This window comes from Muscardinus avellanarius, assembly GCF_963383645.1.
Source record: "Muscardinus avellanarius genome assembly, chromosome: 1".
NCBI lineage: Eukaryota > Metazoa > Chordata > Mammalia > Rodentia > Gliridae > Muscardinus > Muscardinus avellanarius.
In genome coordinates, this window is record NC_137786.1 from 220849630 (window position 1) to 220867223 (window position 17594).

The following is a 17594-nucleotide window of genomic DNA, read 5'->3' on the forward strand; positions in this document are numbered from 1 at the left end:
GGTGTGGTACTGGGGGTGGAACCCAGGGGCTTTTCTACCTCTGAGCTATACTCCCAGACATATTTTATATTTTATTTGGAAACAGGGTCTCACTAAGTTGCTGAGAGCCTCACTCAGTAGCTAAGGCTGGCTTTGAACCTGTACGATCCTCCTGTCTCTGCCTTCCAAGCGTGAGGATTACAAGTGTATGCCACCACACCCGGAGTTCTTTCTTTTCTTTTTTCTTTTTTTTTTTTTTGTGGTACCTGGGATGGGATTCTAACTGAGCAACACCCCCAAACCCTAATTTTTTTATTCTTTATTTTTGAAACAGGGTCTCACTGAATTGCAAGGGGCCTAAGTAGCATAGGCTGTCTGTGAACAGCATCTCTGCCTCCTGAATGCTGGGATTACAAGCGTGCGCCCCCACTCCCAGCAGCAATGCATACATATATACATACATATATACATACATACATATATATATACATATATATATATATATATGTATGTATATATGTATGTATATATTTGCAGTACTGGGGATGGGACCCAGGGGCATTCTACCTCTGAGCAACACTCCCAGCCCTATTTGTTATTCTTTATTTTGAAACAGGGTCTCACTGAATTGCAAAAGACCTCATTAAGTACCTTAGGCTGTCTATAATCCATAGTCTTCCTTTCTCAGCCTCCCAAATGCTGGGAATACAAGCGTGTACCACCACAACTAGCTTATATGTCCCTTCTTTCTTCCTTTCCTTCCTTCCTTCCTTTCTTTCTTTTTTCTTTTTCTTTCGCGGGTTTGGGGATGGAACCCAGGGGCATTTGACCTCCGAGCTACACCCCCTGCCCTAGTTTTTATTTATTTTGAAACAGAGTCTTACTAAGTTGCAGAGGGCCTAAGTAGCTGAGGCTGTCTGCGAATCGCGATCCTCCAGTCTCAGCCTCCCTAATGCTGGGATTACAAGCGTGCTCCACCACTCCCTGCTTATATGTTATTGCTTAAAGAATGTTTCATAAAATGTTAATTCTGAAAGATGTGAATAGGTATTACAATGGGCAGTGAAGGTAAGGGCATCAGTGAAGGGTCACCAAGACCAGCCGAGCCCCCTTGGCCTGCCTCACAGGGAGCTTTTTAAGGTACGGTCCTTCAAAGAGAAGGGACCTAGCCAGGCGTGGTGGCGCACGCTTGTAATCCCCGCGCTTGGGAGGCTGAGACAGGAGGACTACACAGGTTCGAAGCCAGCCTCAGCTACTTAGTGAGGCTCTCAGCAACTTAGTGAGACCCTGTTTCCAAATAAAATATAAAATATGTCTGGGAGTATAGCCCAGAGGTAGAAAGCCTCTGGGTTCCATCCCAGTACCACCAAAAAAACCCAAAAAACCAAAACAAAATAAAACAAAAAACAAAGAGAAAGGACTTGTGTTACTTTGTCTTCCAGTCTTATTTGCCCATGTCTTCACCCCCAAAACCATTTTGCTGGACCAGAGTTCCTATAACCTCTGTTTGGGAATGCTGGCTTATTTTGGCTTTCAAGGGACTTTTTTTTTTTTTTCAGTAGTGGGATGAAACCCAGGGGTGTTCTACTTCTGATCTACAACCTCAGCCCTATTTTTTATTCTTTATTTTGTAACAAGGTCTCACTGAGTTGCAAAGGGCCTCACTAAGTAGCTGAGGCCATCTGCAAACCGTGATCCTCCTGTCTCAGCCTCCCAAATTGTGCACCACCACGCCCAGCACTATCTATTCTAAGACCTGTTTCCTGCCATTCCTCAATTTGATCCCTGGATTAAGGTGGGTTTATCATCTAAATATGATATGACTTATTTCTTACACCCATAATCACTTAATTTAATGAGTTCAAGGTTCATCCCATTCCTTGACTATCATCACTTTTTTTTTTTCAGTACTGGGGATGGAACCCAGGGGCATTCTACCTCCGAGCAATACACCCAGCTTTATTTTTTATCTTTTATTTTGAAACAGGGTCTCACTGAGTTAGAAAGGGCTTAAGTAACTGAGGCTGTCCATGAACCACAATCCTCTGGTCTCAGCCTCTCAAATGCTGGGATTAGCCAGGCATGGTAGCACATGTTTGTAATCCTAGAATTTGTAAGGCTGAGACAGGAGGAACACAGTTTATGGACAGCCTCAGCTTCTTAGTGAGGACGTCTGCAACTCAGTGAGACTGTCTCAAAATAGATAATTAAAAAAATAGGGCTGGGAGTGTAGCTTGGAGGTAGAATGCTCCTGGGTTCCATCCCCAATACGCGCACACACACACACACACACACACACACACACACACACACACACACACACAAGCTGGGATTACAGCGTGCACCACCATGCCCGGCCTCACTTTGATCTTTTTATTGTTGAATAACATTGGCTGATGGACACAGAGCTTTTTTTTTTTTTTATTATTGGTACTGGCAATTGAACCCAAAGGCATTCTACCTCTAAGTTACCCCCAGGCTGATTTTCTTTCTTATTTTGAAGCAGGTCTCACTTTTAAGTTGCACAAGGCCTAAGTTGCTGAGGCTGGCTGCAAACCTGCAATCGTATTGTCTTAGCCTCCCAAGTCCTGGGATTACAAGCGTGCACCACACCATGCCCGGTTCTTGTAGAGCCTTTCTTAATGACATGCCTTCTTAAATTCTTAGAAGTCTAGGTAACTGGGATTTACTGGATTTATTAAACATATTAAAAGGAAATACAAAGTGCCAAATAAAACACTACACCTAAGAAGCAGTTCAAGCCCTCATCAGTGGATGGGAATTACTTTCTGTGCATACCTTATCTGGAGCGTTTTTGCTCAACATTAAAGGAAAGACTCGCTCGTAGAGCCAGTGCTTGCGATCGTTGTTATTACAACCATACAGGAAGATGTTGTTCTTGCGGCTGTGGCCGTGGAAATCACAATACAGGAGCACCTCTCTTTCTTCAAGAAGTCTGTTGAGGACAGACAAGAAACTCAAGTGGGCCTCCAAAAGCACGCCAATACCCAGGGCCTTCTGTAGTCTCTTCCAGGAGTCTGGGCGTCCAGACTTTCTCTCTTCAGAAATTTTAACTCTGGCCAGGTGTGGTGTTGCATGCTTGTAATCCCAGCATTCGGAAGGCTGAGACCAGGGGATTGTGGTTCATGGACAGTCTCAGCTACTTAGTGAGACCCTCCGCAACTTAGTGAGACCCTGTTTCAAAATAATAAAAAAATAGGGCAGGGGGTGTAGCTCGGAGGTCGAGTGCCTCTGGGTTCTACCCCCAGTACCACCAAAACAAGGTCTCAATAAGTTGTAGAGGGCCTCACTAAGTAGCTGAGGCTGGCTGTGAACCTACTATCCTCCTGTCTCAGCCTCCTAAGTACTGAAATTACAAGGGTGCACCAACATGCCCAGCTCGAGATCCTGTTTCAAAATAAAATAAAATAAAAATTAAAAATCCCCAGTAATACACACATTCATATTCTCTCTTTTTTTTTTTCTCTCTCTCTCTCCCTCTTTCTCTCTGTTTCTGATTCCTACAACAAAGAGATCTTACTCCAATAAGATGGGGTGTCTGGCACCCCTTCTTAGAATTCACAGAATGATTAACAAAAAATAAATAAAAGGTATTACCTTTTGACCATGTTCCTGGTGTGCCAGATGCAAGGGAAAGAATCTTTCAGAACGGTTTTATAATGCCTGTTCAAGTCCCTTCCAGCCAACGAACACCGGTAATTCCCCACAATCACGCCATCTGGATTTAACATGGGAACTACCTTGAACACAAAAATATCCCTCAGGAGCTGGGCATCTGGGGAATTGCTAAGGATGAAATCCAAAAAGCCTCTCATAATCCAGGAGGCGTTGCTTTCCCCAGGGTGGACTCTGGCACTCAAGACCACTGCTTTCTTTGCAGCTGCCTCTTGTGGGGAGCGGGATGGGTTGGTGATGGTGAGCAAGTAGACAGTATTTCCTGCTAGGCTTCTGCATAAAGTTCGGAGCTTGCAGAACTGAGACTGGATGGGGTTCTTTGCCACTGACAAGAGGTAGCACTGCAAATCAGTGTATGTATATGGGTAAAAATGTGCAAAGAAACAAGTGTCCTGGTCATGCGGAAACTGAATGGTCCAAGTGAGACAGTAGAAAGATGGCTGCCCATCATCTGTGTTGTTCTTATAGTACTTGATTTCCTTTCCTTCTCTCCTCCAGCCAATATTGTAGTTGTTGGCATCCAACTCAGAGTACATGAGGGGCTTCATCCCTACCGTATACAGGCTCTTGGGTTTCAGTAAGTTGACAATGGTGAAGCGATAGGTGATGTTTTTTCTGGTGTTCTGAACTCGAAAATAAAACCACTGAGTGTGTTTGTTTGTATAGAGGTCGGTTCGCAAGGTGAGTTCATACTCATAGGTGTCTCTGTAATGGAGGAAACAGGAGAACGTGTCTCTATAACTTCACACCCCCAAAAAAATAAATCTAGGAAAACATATTACAACAGAAAGGCTTCTATATCAAATGTTTATTTTCTAATTTGTCTAGTTTCCCAACTTACACAATTAGACAATCAGAAGCTTGGGGAAGGAAATTTTATTTGGCATGGAGAAGGAAGAATCTCAAAAATGCACTGTTGCACTGGGTATGGTGGCACATGCCTATGATCCCAGTACTTGGGAGGCTGAGACAGGAGGTTCACAGGTTCAAGGCCAGCCACAGCAATTTAACAAGACCCTGTTTCAAAATAAAAGTTAAAAAGGGCTGGGGGGGGGTGTAGTTTGGAGGTAGAATACTCCTAGGTTCAATCTTTAGTACCAAAAAATAAAATAAATACATCATTTTCATAGAATGTTTGGGATGCCTGTTAGCTTCTTTTTTTGTGTGTGATATTGGGGATTGAAAAGCCTTATTTTATTTTATTTTTAAATTTTGAAACAGGGTCTCACTAAATTGTTGAGGGCCTCACTAAATAATAGCTGAGGCTGGGATTTCTAGCGTGCACCACCATGCCCAGCTTCCAGGTATCTTTTCTGAGTGTTCACTAGCTGTTTCTAAACCATGAAGTACATTCCTCTAAAACATACTCATAGGAGGGGAGAGAGAGCACTCTGTTGGCTGCTAGCTGTCATTCTGGAGGTCTCATACCTCGTAGGAAACCCTTAAGCCTCGATGTTATTTTTATCTCTCGTCATCAATTACATTAAGATCAGGGGGCATCTCTGGAATGCATTTACCTTATAAGAAGCCAGACTAAGGCCGGGCATGGTGGCACAAGCTTGTAATCCCAGCATTCAGGAGGCAAAGACTGGAGGATTGTGGTTCACGGACAGCCTCAGCCACTTAGCGAGGCCCTTCCCAACTCAGTGAGACCTTTTCAAAAATAAAAAGACTAGTGCCGGGCATGGTGGCACACGCTTATAATCCCATTCCTTGGGTGGCTGAGACAGGAGGATCACACAGGTTTGAAGCCAGCCTCACCTACTAAGTGAGGCTCTCAGCAACTTAGTGAGACCCTGTTTCCAAATTAAGTATAAAATAGGTCTGGGAGTCTAGCCCGAAGACAAAAAAAGTCCCTGGGTTCGACCCCCAGTACCGTACAGACAAATAAAGTTTAAAAACTAGGGCTGGTGTTTTAGCTCAGAGACACAATGTCCCTGGGTTTCATCCCCGGTACCACAAAAAATAAAATAAAATAAAACAAAATAAATAAAAAAGAAGTTAGACTAACTCAAATAAGAGAAAATATAAATGGCAGCTAGGCGTCATGGCGCACGCATTTAATCCCAGCATTTGGGAGGCTGAGACAGGAGGACTGTGGTTCAAAGACAGCCTCAGCTACTTAGTGAGGCCCTTTGCAACTCAGTGAGACCCTGTTTCAAAATAAAGAATAATAAAAAATATACATATATATGGCTGGGGGTGTAGCTCAGAGGTAGAATGCCCCTGAGTTCTATCTCTAATACCACAAAAACTTAAATAAATAAATAAATAAATGGCAAATAAAATATAAAATAAAATGATATTCACCCATAGGCACAATTAAAGAAATACAAATTAAAATGGGGCTTGAAAGCTGGGTATGGTGGCATATACCTGTAATCTCAGTACTCGGAAGCCTGAGACAGGAGGATCACAGGTTCAAGACCAGCCTCAGCAACTTCCCAAGACTGTGTTTGCAAATTAAAATAAAATAAAAAGGCTAGAAATATAGCTTGGAGGTAGAACTGCATTCAATCTTCAGTCCTAAAAAAAAAAAAAAAAAAAAAAAAAGACCTGGAAGTAGCTCAGTGTACTGTGGGTGCTTAGAATGGGAGAGGCCCTGGATTCAACCCCTAGTTCTACACAGATAAAAAAGTTTTTTTTTTTTTTTTTTTTTGGTGGTACTGGGGTGGAACTCAGAGGCTTTCTACCTCCGGGCTATACTCCCAGACCTATTTTATACTTTATTTGGAAACAGGGTCTCACTAAGTTGCTGAGAGCCTAAGTAGCTGAGGCTGGCTTTGAACCTGTGTGACCCTCCTGTCTCAGCCTCCCAAGCGCGGGGATTACAAGCGTGCGCCACCACGCCCGGCTAAAAAAGTTTTTAAAAACTGTAATTTCAGCCGCCAGGTGTGGTGGCACATGCTTGGAATCTCAGCATTTAGGAGGTTGAGATTGGAGGATCACAATTCCTGGACAGCCTTAGCTACTTAGTGAGGCCCTTCTCAACTTAGTGAGACCCTGTTTCAAAATAAAGAATTAAAGCCGGGTGTGGTGGTGCACACTTGTAATCCCTGCGCTTGGGAGGTGGAGACAGGAGGATCGCTCAGGTTTGAAGCCAGCCGCGCTGGCATAAGAGACCCTGTTTCAAAAATATAAAATAGGTTTGGGAGTGTAGCCCGGAGGTAGAAGGGCTTCCAGGAACCCCAGTACCACCAAAATAAATAAAAAAAAGGAATTAAAAATAGGACTGGGAATATAGCTCAGAGGATGAATGCCCCTGGGTTCCATCCCCAGACCTGCAAAAAAAAAAAAAAAAAAAAAAAAAAAAAAAACCCTAAGAAAACCCTGTAATTCAGCTGGACGTGGTGGCACCCACTTGTACTTGGGAAGCTGAGACAGGAGGATCGCAGGTTTGAGGACAGCCTCAGTGCCAAGACATCCTGCTGCCTCGGCATCTATGTGTTGAGACCCCACTCCACATAGTTAATCGGCAAAAAAAAAGCCCCGAGAAGGAGGTATCGTCTCTGGCCAAAGTACCCCCCACTTTTAGATACCCTTCACTATTATTCCTTTTAACTTTCTACACGAATTGCTCCAGTGATGTGAAATCAGGACTATAAAAAGAAACTGAGTCCGTGGAAATAAACTCTCTAATAATTTGTCTAAACGTCCTTGGCTCTGCTCAACAATAATGAGAAACTGGCCAGAATTCAGGTACTGTGATAAGCATTCCAGCTGCAGCAATTACAAAGGGTCTCCGACCCTCACTCCAATCACTAACTTAGGTTAAGCCATTAACTCCGGTAAGGTAGCTCAGTTCAAGGTAACTGTTTACCCTGGAGATCCTGCCTAGAGACAGAGAAGATAAAACCTTGTGTGTGACCTTAAAGCAATTTAGTTGGTAAACAACTTAGTTGCTCAAATACAATAGACCCAAGGAAGAAGATTGTTGACTTTTACCTCAGTATGAGCATTCCTGGAGACAGAGAGACTGGCCGCATAGTTAGAAATGGATATGACAAAATAAAGGACAGATGTTCTAAATATATATGTATGAAGGAAAGGAAATACCATGTAAGAGTAAGAAAAGCATTTTTGCATGAAGAAGAGCTTATCATAAGAAAGTCCCAACTGGGAAAGAAAGGAATTAGAAAGTTAGAAACAGGCTGCAGAGAGTTTGTGACAGGGAAATGGATTATTAAAGATGAGTAGGCTTTTAATAGGCTTGTTGTCTAAAGAAGAGTGTTCAGCAGTTAAGGAAATACATCTGACAATTAAAACCAAGAACTTTGTGGTGTTGTTTGTGGTATTTTGTCTGCCAAACTGTGTTGTGAGTATGCTTAAGCTTTCAGATTTAGAAGATAAGATGCCAACACCTGAAGAAACTCTATCGCATCCATCTGAATCACCACATCTCCCCACACTTGCTATATGAACTGAGCCCAAAAGATGTAAAGTTCCAAGAAAGTTAAAGAAGATCCCCCGAGAAGCCCCCAAGCCTTGGGCATGCCTGTTTTTCCTGGGAGATCGGCCCCTGAAACTGCTTATCTGCAAGACCTTGGAGAGGATTGGGAGTTAATGTCTCGAAGATCAACAGTCAGCTGAAGGACTCGTTTTATTACCTTTGTTTACATGTCATTCATTATTATTTCACAGTGATTGCATTCACCCCCTCTTCTCTTTATTATTAACTTTACTGGTGAAGGGTATAAATTTCTGGGTTTTTTGTAATAAAGTGTCATTGGCTCAAGAAGCCTTTGTCCACCTCAGGTTCTTTCCAAAGCGTCGTCATTTAGGGACCTAAAGAAAATTCAGTCCCTAAAGGGAAAGAATCGCTGCAGACAGGAGGCTGCAGAACTTCACCTGCCTTTTGCCCCATCTTTCTGAGGATTTGACCGGGAGCGGACAATAACGACCCAACTGAGATTAGTCGGCAACACCTCAGCAAATAGTGAGACTCTCAGCAACCTAGTGAGACCCTGTTTCAAAAAAATAAATAAGCCGGGCGTGGTGGCGCACGCTTGTAATCCCCGCGCTTGGGAGGCAGAGACAGGAGGATCGTGCAGGTTCAAAGCCAGCCACGCGCGCTGGCTTAGGAGACCCTGTTCCCAAATAAAAATGTAAAATTAGGTCTGGGAGTATAGCCCGGAGGTAGAAGGGCTTCCAGGAACCCCAGTACCACCAAATAAATAAATAAATAAATAAATAAATAAATAAATAAATAAATAAAATAGAGCTGAGGGTGTAGCTCAGAGGTAGAATACCCCTGGGTTCAATCCCCAACACCACAAAAACCAAACAAACAAACATGTAATTTCCCCTTTTATCTGATAACACATTTCAGCATTTGGAAAAAGCCCCCCCCCCTTTTTGGCCCTATTTTTTTTTGTGTGGTAGTGGGGATGGAACCTAGGGCATTCGACCTCCGAGCTACATCCCTCGCCCGATTTTTTATTCTTTATTTTGAAACAGGGTCTCACTAAGTTGCGGAGGGCCTCACTAAGTAGCTGAGGTTGGCTGCAAACTTGCAATCCTCCTGTCTCAACCTCCCAAGTATTGGGATCACAAGCATGTGCCATTGCGCTTGGCTAACATTCCAGCATATGGAAAGAGGCACTCTTATATACTGTTTTTTTTTTTTTTTTTTTTTTGGTGGTACTGGGGGTGGAACCCAGAGGCTTTCTACCTCTGGGCTATACTCCCAGACCTATTTTATATTTTTTATTTGGAAACAGGGTCTCACTAAGTTGTTGAGAGTCTCACTCAGTAGCTGAGGCTGACTTCGAACCTGTGTGATCCTCCTGTCTCCGTCTCCCAAGCGCGGGGATTACAATAGTGCGCCACCATGCCCGGCTACTTAACACACTGTTGATGGAAAGTGTAATCACATTGGAGAAGAGTTTGGCAATAACTAATAATACCTAAATTGTTCAAACTCTTTGATCTCATACTTTTGTTTCTAGAATTCACCGCCTTAAGCTGCAAATGAGACTCAGCGGTAGACTGCTAAACTATCATGTACAGGGCCCTGGGTTTGTTCACTAGCAACACACATACACGCACACGCCACACACACATGCGCGCACACACACGCACACACAGAATTTTTTCCCTAAAACCACAAATACTTAAACTTATAATGCATAAATGTGTTATTTCTGCTAAGCCTTTAAATAAAAATCTTTAAACATCATAATTATTTTTTTATCAGTTTGGGACAGAGTAAACAACGTATGGAATACCCATATAACAGAAAAATATACACTATTAAAAAAATTTTATTAGCCATCTCTCTCTCTCTCTCTCTCTCTCTCTCTCTCTCTCTCTCTCTCTCTCTTTGGTAATAGTGATGAAATCTCGGGACCTTCTACCTCTGGGCTACATTTTTTTTTTTTTGATGGTACTGGGGTTCCTGGAAACCCTTCTACCTCCAGGATACACTCCCAGACCTATTTTATATTTTTTAAATTTGGAAACAGGGTCTCTTAAGCCAGCACAGCTGGCTCCGAACCAGCACGATCCTCCTGTCTCTGCCTCCCAAGCGCGGGGATTACAAGTGTGCGCCACAACGCCCGGCATATCTCTGGGCTACATTCTAAGACCTATTTTATATTTTATTTGGAAACAGGGCCTCACTAAGTAGCTGAGGCTGCCCACAAACTGCGATCCTCCGGTCTCAGCCTCCCGAATGCTGGGATTACAAGCGTGCGCCACCATGCCTGGCTTCCTTTTTACTTTTTATATTCAGGTACGGTCTTGCTAAGTTGCCCAGGTTGGCCTTGAGTTAAGTGATCCCCCTGCCTCAGTCTCTAGGATTACAGGTGTGCACCATCACACCTGGTTTAGAATACACTATTTATTTATTTATTTATTTTGCGGGCTTGGGGATGGAACCCAGAGGCATTTGACCTCTGAGCTATACCCCCAGCCCTAATTTTTATTCTTTATTTTGAAACCGGGTCTCACTGAGTTGCAAAGGGCCTCACTAAGTAGCTGAGGCTGTCCACGAACCCCGATCCTCTGGTCTCAGCCTCCCGAATGCTGGGATTACAAGCGTGCGCCACCACACTCGGCTAGAATACACAATTTCAGTAAGTGTTTGATTCTGAGGGAAAACATGAGTCATAACTATTCTATTCTTCTCTATCTTTATAACCATTTCTCATTGCCTCTCTTTTATGCAAATACTAATTCCTTAAATCATTCCTGAAGACACCTTTCAGACACATCCAATTATTATCCCTTTGGGAAATGCCTTGTTACTCACACTCTGATGGCTTTTTGCAGATTCCCACTTTCAAACCTTGATTCAAACAGTAGAGTATGATCTTCAGGTCCCTGCAGAGTGACAGCGAGTTCCTTGATAATTCCACGTTTGCCTCCCACTCTGGAATTGGTAAAATAGGAGCCTTCGGCAGGCACTGCAGATAAGAGACATCTTTAGGCCAAGTTCCACTCAGAATCAATCCACTCAGCAAAAATTTACTAAGCCCTCAAAGCACACAATTGTAGGTTGACAATAAATATAAACCTGGTGTGGTGGCACACACCTGTAATCCCAGCTTCTCAAATGCTGAGTTTAGAAGCGTGCGCCATCACACCAAGCTTAAAAAAAAACATTTTATGATCAGTTTTTGGTTTTCTTTTTCTTTTTTTAGTCCCCCTCCCCCCGGGGATTGAACTCAGTGGCATTCTATTCCAAACTACCCATCCCCCAGCCCTTTGGATTTTTTTTATCTGGAAACAGGATCCCCTTAAATTGCTAAGGCTGAGTTGGGCTTGGTAGTGCATGCTTGTAATCTCAGCATTTGGGAGGCTGAGACAGGAGGATCACAGTTTGCGGACAGCTTCTACTTAGTGAGGTCCTTTGCAACTCAGTGAGACCCTGTTTGTTTCAAAATAAAGAATAAAAAATAGGGCTGGGGGAATAGCTTGGAGATAGAATGCCCCTGGGTTCCATCCCCCCCAAGAAAAAGGGGGGCTGGGGGTTTAGCTTGGAGATAGAATGTCCCAGGGTTCCACCCACAGTACTGCAAAAAAAAAAAAAAAAATTTTTTTTTTTTTTTTTTGCTAAGGCTGGCCTCAAACCTATCATCCTGTCTTAGCCTCCCAAACACTGGAATTATAGGAGTGCACCACCACTCCTTGCAGATTTCTCTCTCTTTTTTTTTATTGTACTGCAGATGGAACCAGGGGCATTCTATCTCTGAGCCACACCTCCAGCCCTATTTTTTAGTTAATTAAATTTTTGAGGGTCTGGTGATGGAACCCAGGCGCATTCGACCTTCCAGCTACATTCCCTGCCCTATTTTTCATTCTTTATTTTGAAACAGGGTCTCACTAAGTTGCAGAGGGTCTAAGCAGCTGAGGCTGTCCACGAATCGCGATCCTCTTATCTCAGCCTCCCAAATGCTGGGAATACAATCATAAGCCACCATGCCCAGCTATTTTTAAAATTATTTTGAAACAGGGTCTCATTGAGTTGCAAAGGGCCTCAGTAAGTATCTGAGCCTGTGTGCAAACTTGTGATCCACCTGTCTCAACCTCCCAAATGCTGGGATTACAAACATGTGCCACCACGCCCAGCTTCCCTCAACTCTTTTTTTTTTTTCAGTACTGGAGGATGGAATCCAGGGGCATTCTACCTCCGAGCTACAGCCCCAGCCCTATTATTATTATTATTATTATTATTTTTGGTGGTACTGGGGTTCCTGAAAGCCCTTCTACCTCTGGGCTACATGCCCAGACCTATTTTATATTTTTATTTGGAAACAGGGTCTCTTAAACCAGCATGGCTGGCTTTGAACCTGCGTGATCCTCCTGTCTCCGTCTCCCAAGTGCAGGGATTACAAGCGTGCGCCACCACGCCCGGCTTCCAGCCCTATTTTTTTTTATTCTTTTTTCTTTTTTTCTTTTTTTTTTTGCAGGCTGGGGATGGAACCCAGAGGCATTCGACCTCTGAGCTACAACCCCTGCCCTATTTTTATTCTTTATTTTGAAACCAGGTCTCACTGAGTTGTGGAAGGCCTCACTAAGTAGCTGAGGCTGTCCGTGAACCGCGATCCTCCAGTCTCAGCCTCCTGAATGCTGGGATTACAAGCGTGCGCCACCATGCCCGGCATATTTTTTATTCTTTATTTTGAAACAGGGTCTCAATGAGTTGCACGGGGCCTCACTCAGTAGTGGCTGAGGCTGTCTGTGAACTGCGATCTGCCTGTTTCATCCTCCCAAATGCTGAGATGACAAGCGTGCACCACCATGCCAACTTCCTTCAACTTTTCTTGATGAGTCCAAGGGACAAGAAGCTCAAAGCCGCCACCACAGTTGAGTGTTAAGAGGCCAATTGGGACAAGTTACAAGAACGGCCATATTAGAAGATAACCACATCTATTTATGTATGACGGCATCCTTTGTCCAGTGCCTTCCACACTTTATGACAACATTCCATGCCCGGCTAACTATAGATTATTTTTAAAATGACCTTTATTATGAAAAATAGGCTTATTAAACCTTGTCATGAAGCCGGGCGTGGTGGTGCACGCTTGTAATCCCCACGCTTGGGAGGCAGAGACAGGAGGATCACACAGGTTCGAAGCCAGCCTCAGCTACTGAGTGAGGCTCTCAGCAACTTAGTGAGACCCTGTTTCAAAAATAAAATATAAAATAGGGCTGGGAGTATAGCCCGGAGGTAGAAAGCCTCTGGGTTCCACCCCCAGTACCACATAAAAAAAAAAAAAAAAAACCCTGTCATGAGTATTCGCTCTGGTCAGTGTAATGACCATACCTGAATCTAGCTGATAGACAACTGTGCCTTTTTCTTCTCCTACAACTTCTGGTACCTCTTCATTTCCTGTAGGTTGATAGAAATATTCTGGTTGTGGTGGAACCCACTCTGAAAGAAGACATTAAAAGAGTACAATATAAGAAACAATATAAAAGGAACTATCAGATAGATATAAAATTATAATTATGCAAACAGCCAGGATGGCCAAATTAAACCCAAATCTCATCCAAGTTTCCAGTTTGTCTGTAAATAAAATCTTGCCTCTTTCCATCAAGATTATAAGGAAAGCTGGGCGTGGTGGTGCACGCTTGTAATCCCAGTTCTTGGGAGGCTGAGACAGGAAGATCACAGGTTTGAAGCCAGCCTCAGCAGCTTAAGTGAAGCTATTGGCAACTTAGTGAGACCCTGTTTCCAAATAAAATATAAAAATAGGTCCAGATAGCCTCAGCTACTTAGTGAGGCCCTCTGCAACTCAGTGAGATCCGGTTTCAAAATAAAGAATAAAAAATTGGGCAGGGGGTGTAGCTCGGAGGTCAAATGCCCCTGGGTTCCATCCCCAGACCCGCAAAAAAACAACAACAACAACAAAAAAAACAGGTCTAGAGGTATAGCTCAGAGGTAGAAAGCCCCTGGTTTTATGCCCTGTGGGATGGAGAACATGTGTGTGTCTGTGCGTGTGTTTGTGAATGTGTATATATATGTGTTTGCACACACATACATGTGTGTGGTTGAACCTAGGGGCATTCTACCTTTTAAATAAGGCACTTCAAGCCTTATTTTTTTATTTAGAAACAAGGTCTCACTAAGTTTCTAAGGCTGGTCTTGAACCCCAGATCCTCCTGTTTCAGCCTCCCAAGTACTAGACTAGAGCTTTGTTGTATACTAATATACTGTATGCCCAGCTTTGCAATATACTTTTATTACTAGAGCAGAACATGCCTGCCATTTGTTTCAGAGAAAAAAAGGCTTTTTAATTAGCAATGAATTAAAAAGATTTCTCACATGGGAGTTGAGCAACTTTTCAATATCATTTTAATTAAGATAGCCAGTGATAAAATCCAGGACATATAAAGACAATTCAGTAAAAGATGATGCTAAATTCTTAAGATGATGAACAATTCAGTTTAAACATAAGGTACTGAGCCAGGCGTGGTGGCACACACTCGTAATCCCCGCGCTTGGGAGGCGAAGATAGGAGGATCACGCAGGTTTGAAGCCAGCTAACACTGGCTTAAGAGACCCTGTTTCCAAAAATTAAAAAGCATAAAATAGGTCTGGGAGTGTAGCCCAGAGGTAGAAGGGCTGCCAGGAACCCCAGTACCACCAAAAAAAAATAAATAATGATGATGATGATAATAATAATAATAATAATAATGTACTTGTTAATAAATTTCCACGTCATTTTTAAAAAGAATTGTTTTTTTTTTTTTTTTTTGGTGGGGCTAAGGGGATTGAAACCAGGAGCATTCCACCTTTGAGCAATACCCCCACCCCTATTTTATTTTTATTTGGAGACAGAATCTCATTAGGTTGATGAGTCTTACTATTTGCTGAGGCTGTCTTCAAACCTGCAGTCCTCCTATCTCAGCTCTCAAATACTGAGATTATGTAAAGGTGTGCACCACCAAGCCTGGCTCTTAAAGAATTGCTTTTTTTTTTTTTTTGAATACAAAATTTTTTTAAATTAATTTATTTTTTAAATTGGTGCATTGTAGTCATATATCAATCACATTGGAGTACAAGACTTGAGAGGATATACAAGCACACATCATCCAATTAGCCCTCCTCCAGCCCCCATCCCATTCCCTCCCCCTCCCTCCATCCCACACTTCTTTGGTGATTTACTTTGATACATTTGTTTATGTACCTCCTGCGTTTTATTTATTTATTTATTTATTTTTACTTTTTTATTTTTTTTTATTTTTTTTTAATTTTATTTTATTGGTGCACTATATTCATACATCATAGTGGGATACAAACTTTTGTAGACATACATGCACACATCGCCCAGTCAGCCCCCACCCGATCCCCACCCCATTCTCTCCCCATCCCTCCTTCCCATGCTTGGCTTAGTGGTTGACATCTAGTATTATAGCAATTTATCCAAAATTAAAAATGATATTCTCACATAACAGTTTCATTTGTCTGATACCAAGCGTTTGATGATTTAAAGATAACATTTCAATATTTCTTTTTGCTTTCTTTCTTACCAGAGCATATTTTTTTCTGTTTTTTTAGGTGAAACTATCATATATTTATATATTTATTTTTCAGAAAAAAATCTATCCTAATATGGAATATGAATTCTAGATACCCAAAACGATCTTGAAAAAGAACAAAGCTAGCAGATATATATTTTCTGATTTCAAACCATATAAAGCTACAATAATTGAAACAGTGTAGTACTGTTCTAAAGGCAGATATATAGACCATTGGAGTTAAATACAAGCCTAGAGCTAACTTCTTCCCTATATTGTCAAGTTATTTTTGACAAGGTGTCCACGAACATTTGGTGGTGGAAATAATAATCTTTTAACTAGATATTGTTGAAAAATAATAATTACATGGAAAAGAATAAAATTGGACCCTTACCTAATCCCATATACAAGTATTAACTCAAACTAGATAAAAGACCTAAATATAAATCTTAAGACTATAAACATTTAGGAGAAAATCTGGGTCATAAAACCTCACAACATTGAAATTGGCAGTGATTTCTTGGATATGATTTCAATGTCACAGGCAACAGAAGAATATACAAACTCCCTAAAAAATAAAAGAAAATATTGTATATCCAAAGACAATGTAAACAGAGTTAAAAGTTACTAATAGAATTGGATAAAATATTTCCAAATGCTATATCTGAAGGTATATTAATATTCCAACTAGAAATCCTAAAAATTAACAACAATAAAGGCAAACAATACAATTTAGAGATAGGTAAAAGACTAACATAAATAATGAATCTCCACAAATAACCAATCTTAGTTGTCTGTTGGATGGAAACTCTTGTTTCTCTGGTTCTGGTGAGTGTTACCTATTTCTTCTTTGTAGTTAATCTCTTTGAGTATTTTCTCTAGCGCTGGTTTTGAAGACATAAATTCCTTCAGTTTCTGTTTGTCATGGAAGCTTCTTATTTCTCCATCTAATTTGATAGAAAGCTTTGCTGGATAGGAAATTTTTGGCTGGAAGTTGTTTTCTTTCAGAGTTTGGAATATGTTACTCCAAGCCCTTCTGGCTCTCATGACTTGGTTTGGGAAGTCTGGAGTGATTCTCATTGGTTTGCCTCTGAATGTCACTTGGCCCTTTGTTTTTGTTGCCTTTAAGATTCTCTGCTTGGCTTCCACATTGGTCATTTTGACAATTATATGGCGTGGGGATCCTCTTCTCGGATCCTGTCTAAAGGGAGTTCTATAAGTTTCCTGGATCTGTGTATCAACCTCTTGCTCTATATTTGGAAAATTTTCTGCTATTACTTCCTTGAAGAGATTGTTGATCCCTTTGGTATCACTTTCTTTTCCCTCCTCTATTCCAATTATTCTTAGGTTAGCTCTCTTAAGATGGGCCCATATTTCTTCAATGTCAGATTCCTGCTGTTGGATATCTTTCTCTAGATTAGAAACTATGCATTCATTTTTGGATTGCTCATCTTCTAAGAGCGAGATTCTGTTCTCCATGTGGTCTAATCGGTTGTTTGTGCTTTGAATTGAGGCCTTTACGTCATTAATTGCATCCTTTATCTCTTTTTGGCTCTCTCTGAGTTCTTTTCGAAGCACCTCTATTATTTCTACAGTTATTTTCCTGATTTGATCTTCTAGAAATCTCTGATTTTCTGTTTTATCAGGTTCTGATGTTGTGGGGTTGTGCACATTCATTACTCCAGTGTTATTCCTCTTTCCCATGATTTCGGAGGTTTGTGCCTTCTCTGGTTCTTCCCTTGGGTCACTATGGCTTCACTTAAGGTGCTCTGGATCTCGAGTCTGTATTATCTCAGACCCCACTACTCCTTTACTGGGTTGTATCACAGAGTCTCCGACCCAGGGAGTCGATAGAGGCTGCTTTAAACTATGGGGGGTGCCAGGTTGCACGCTCTCCTATGGTGTGATATCTCTGCCACCACCACTCCCTCACTGGGTCAAGTTCCAGGAGG

At 41.9% G+C, this 17594-nt stretch overlaps 1 protein-coding gene across 1 annotated transcript in view; it reads right to left on the minus strand.

Moving 5' to 3' along the window:
• The window catches only part of AGBL2 (AGBL carboxypeptidase 2), a gene marked incomplete at both ends in the record, with an annotated part of 49388 nt that overhangs the window by 19860 nt on the left and 11934 nt on the right, over positions 1–17594 (minus strand). Inside the window, 4 exons of the mRNA XM_080718043.1 lie at positions 2779–2935; positions 3598–4380; positions 10928–11081; positions 13445–13552. Coding sequence (XP_080574169.1) covers positions 2779–2935; positions 3598–4380; positions 10928–11081; positions 13445–13552 — 1202 coding nt within the window. The remainder of the gene's footprint in view (positions 1–2778; positions 2936–3597; positions 4381–10927; positions 11082–13444; positions 13553–17594) is intronic.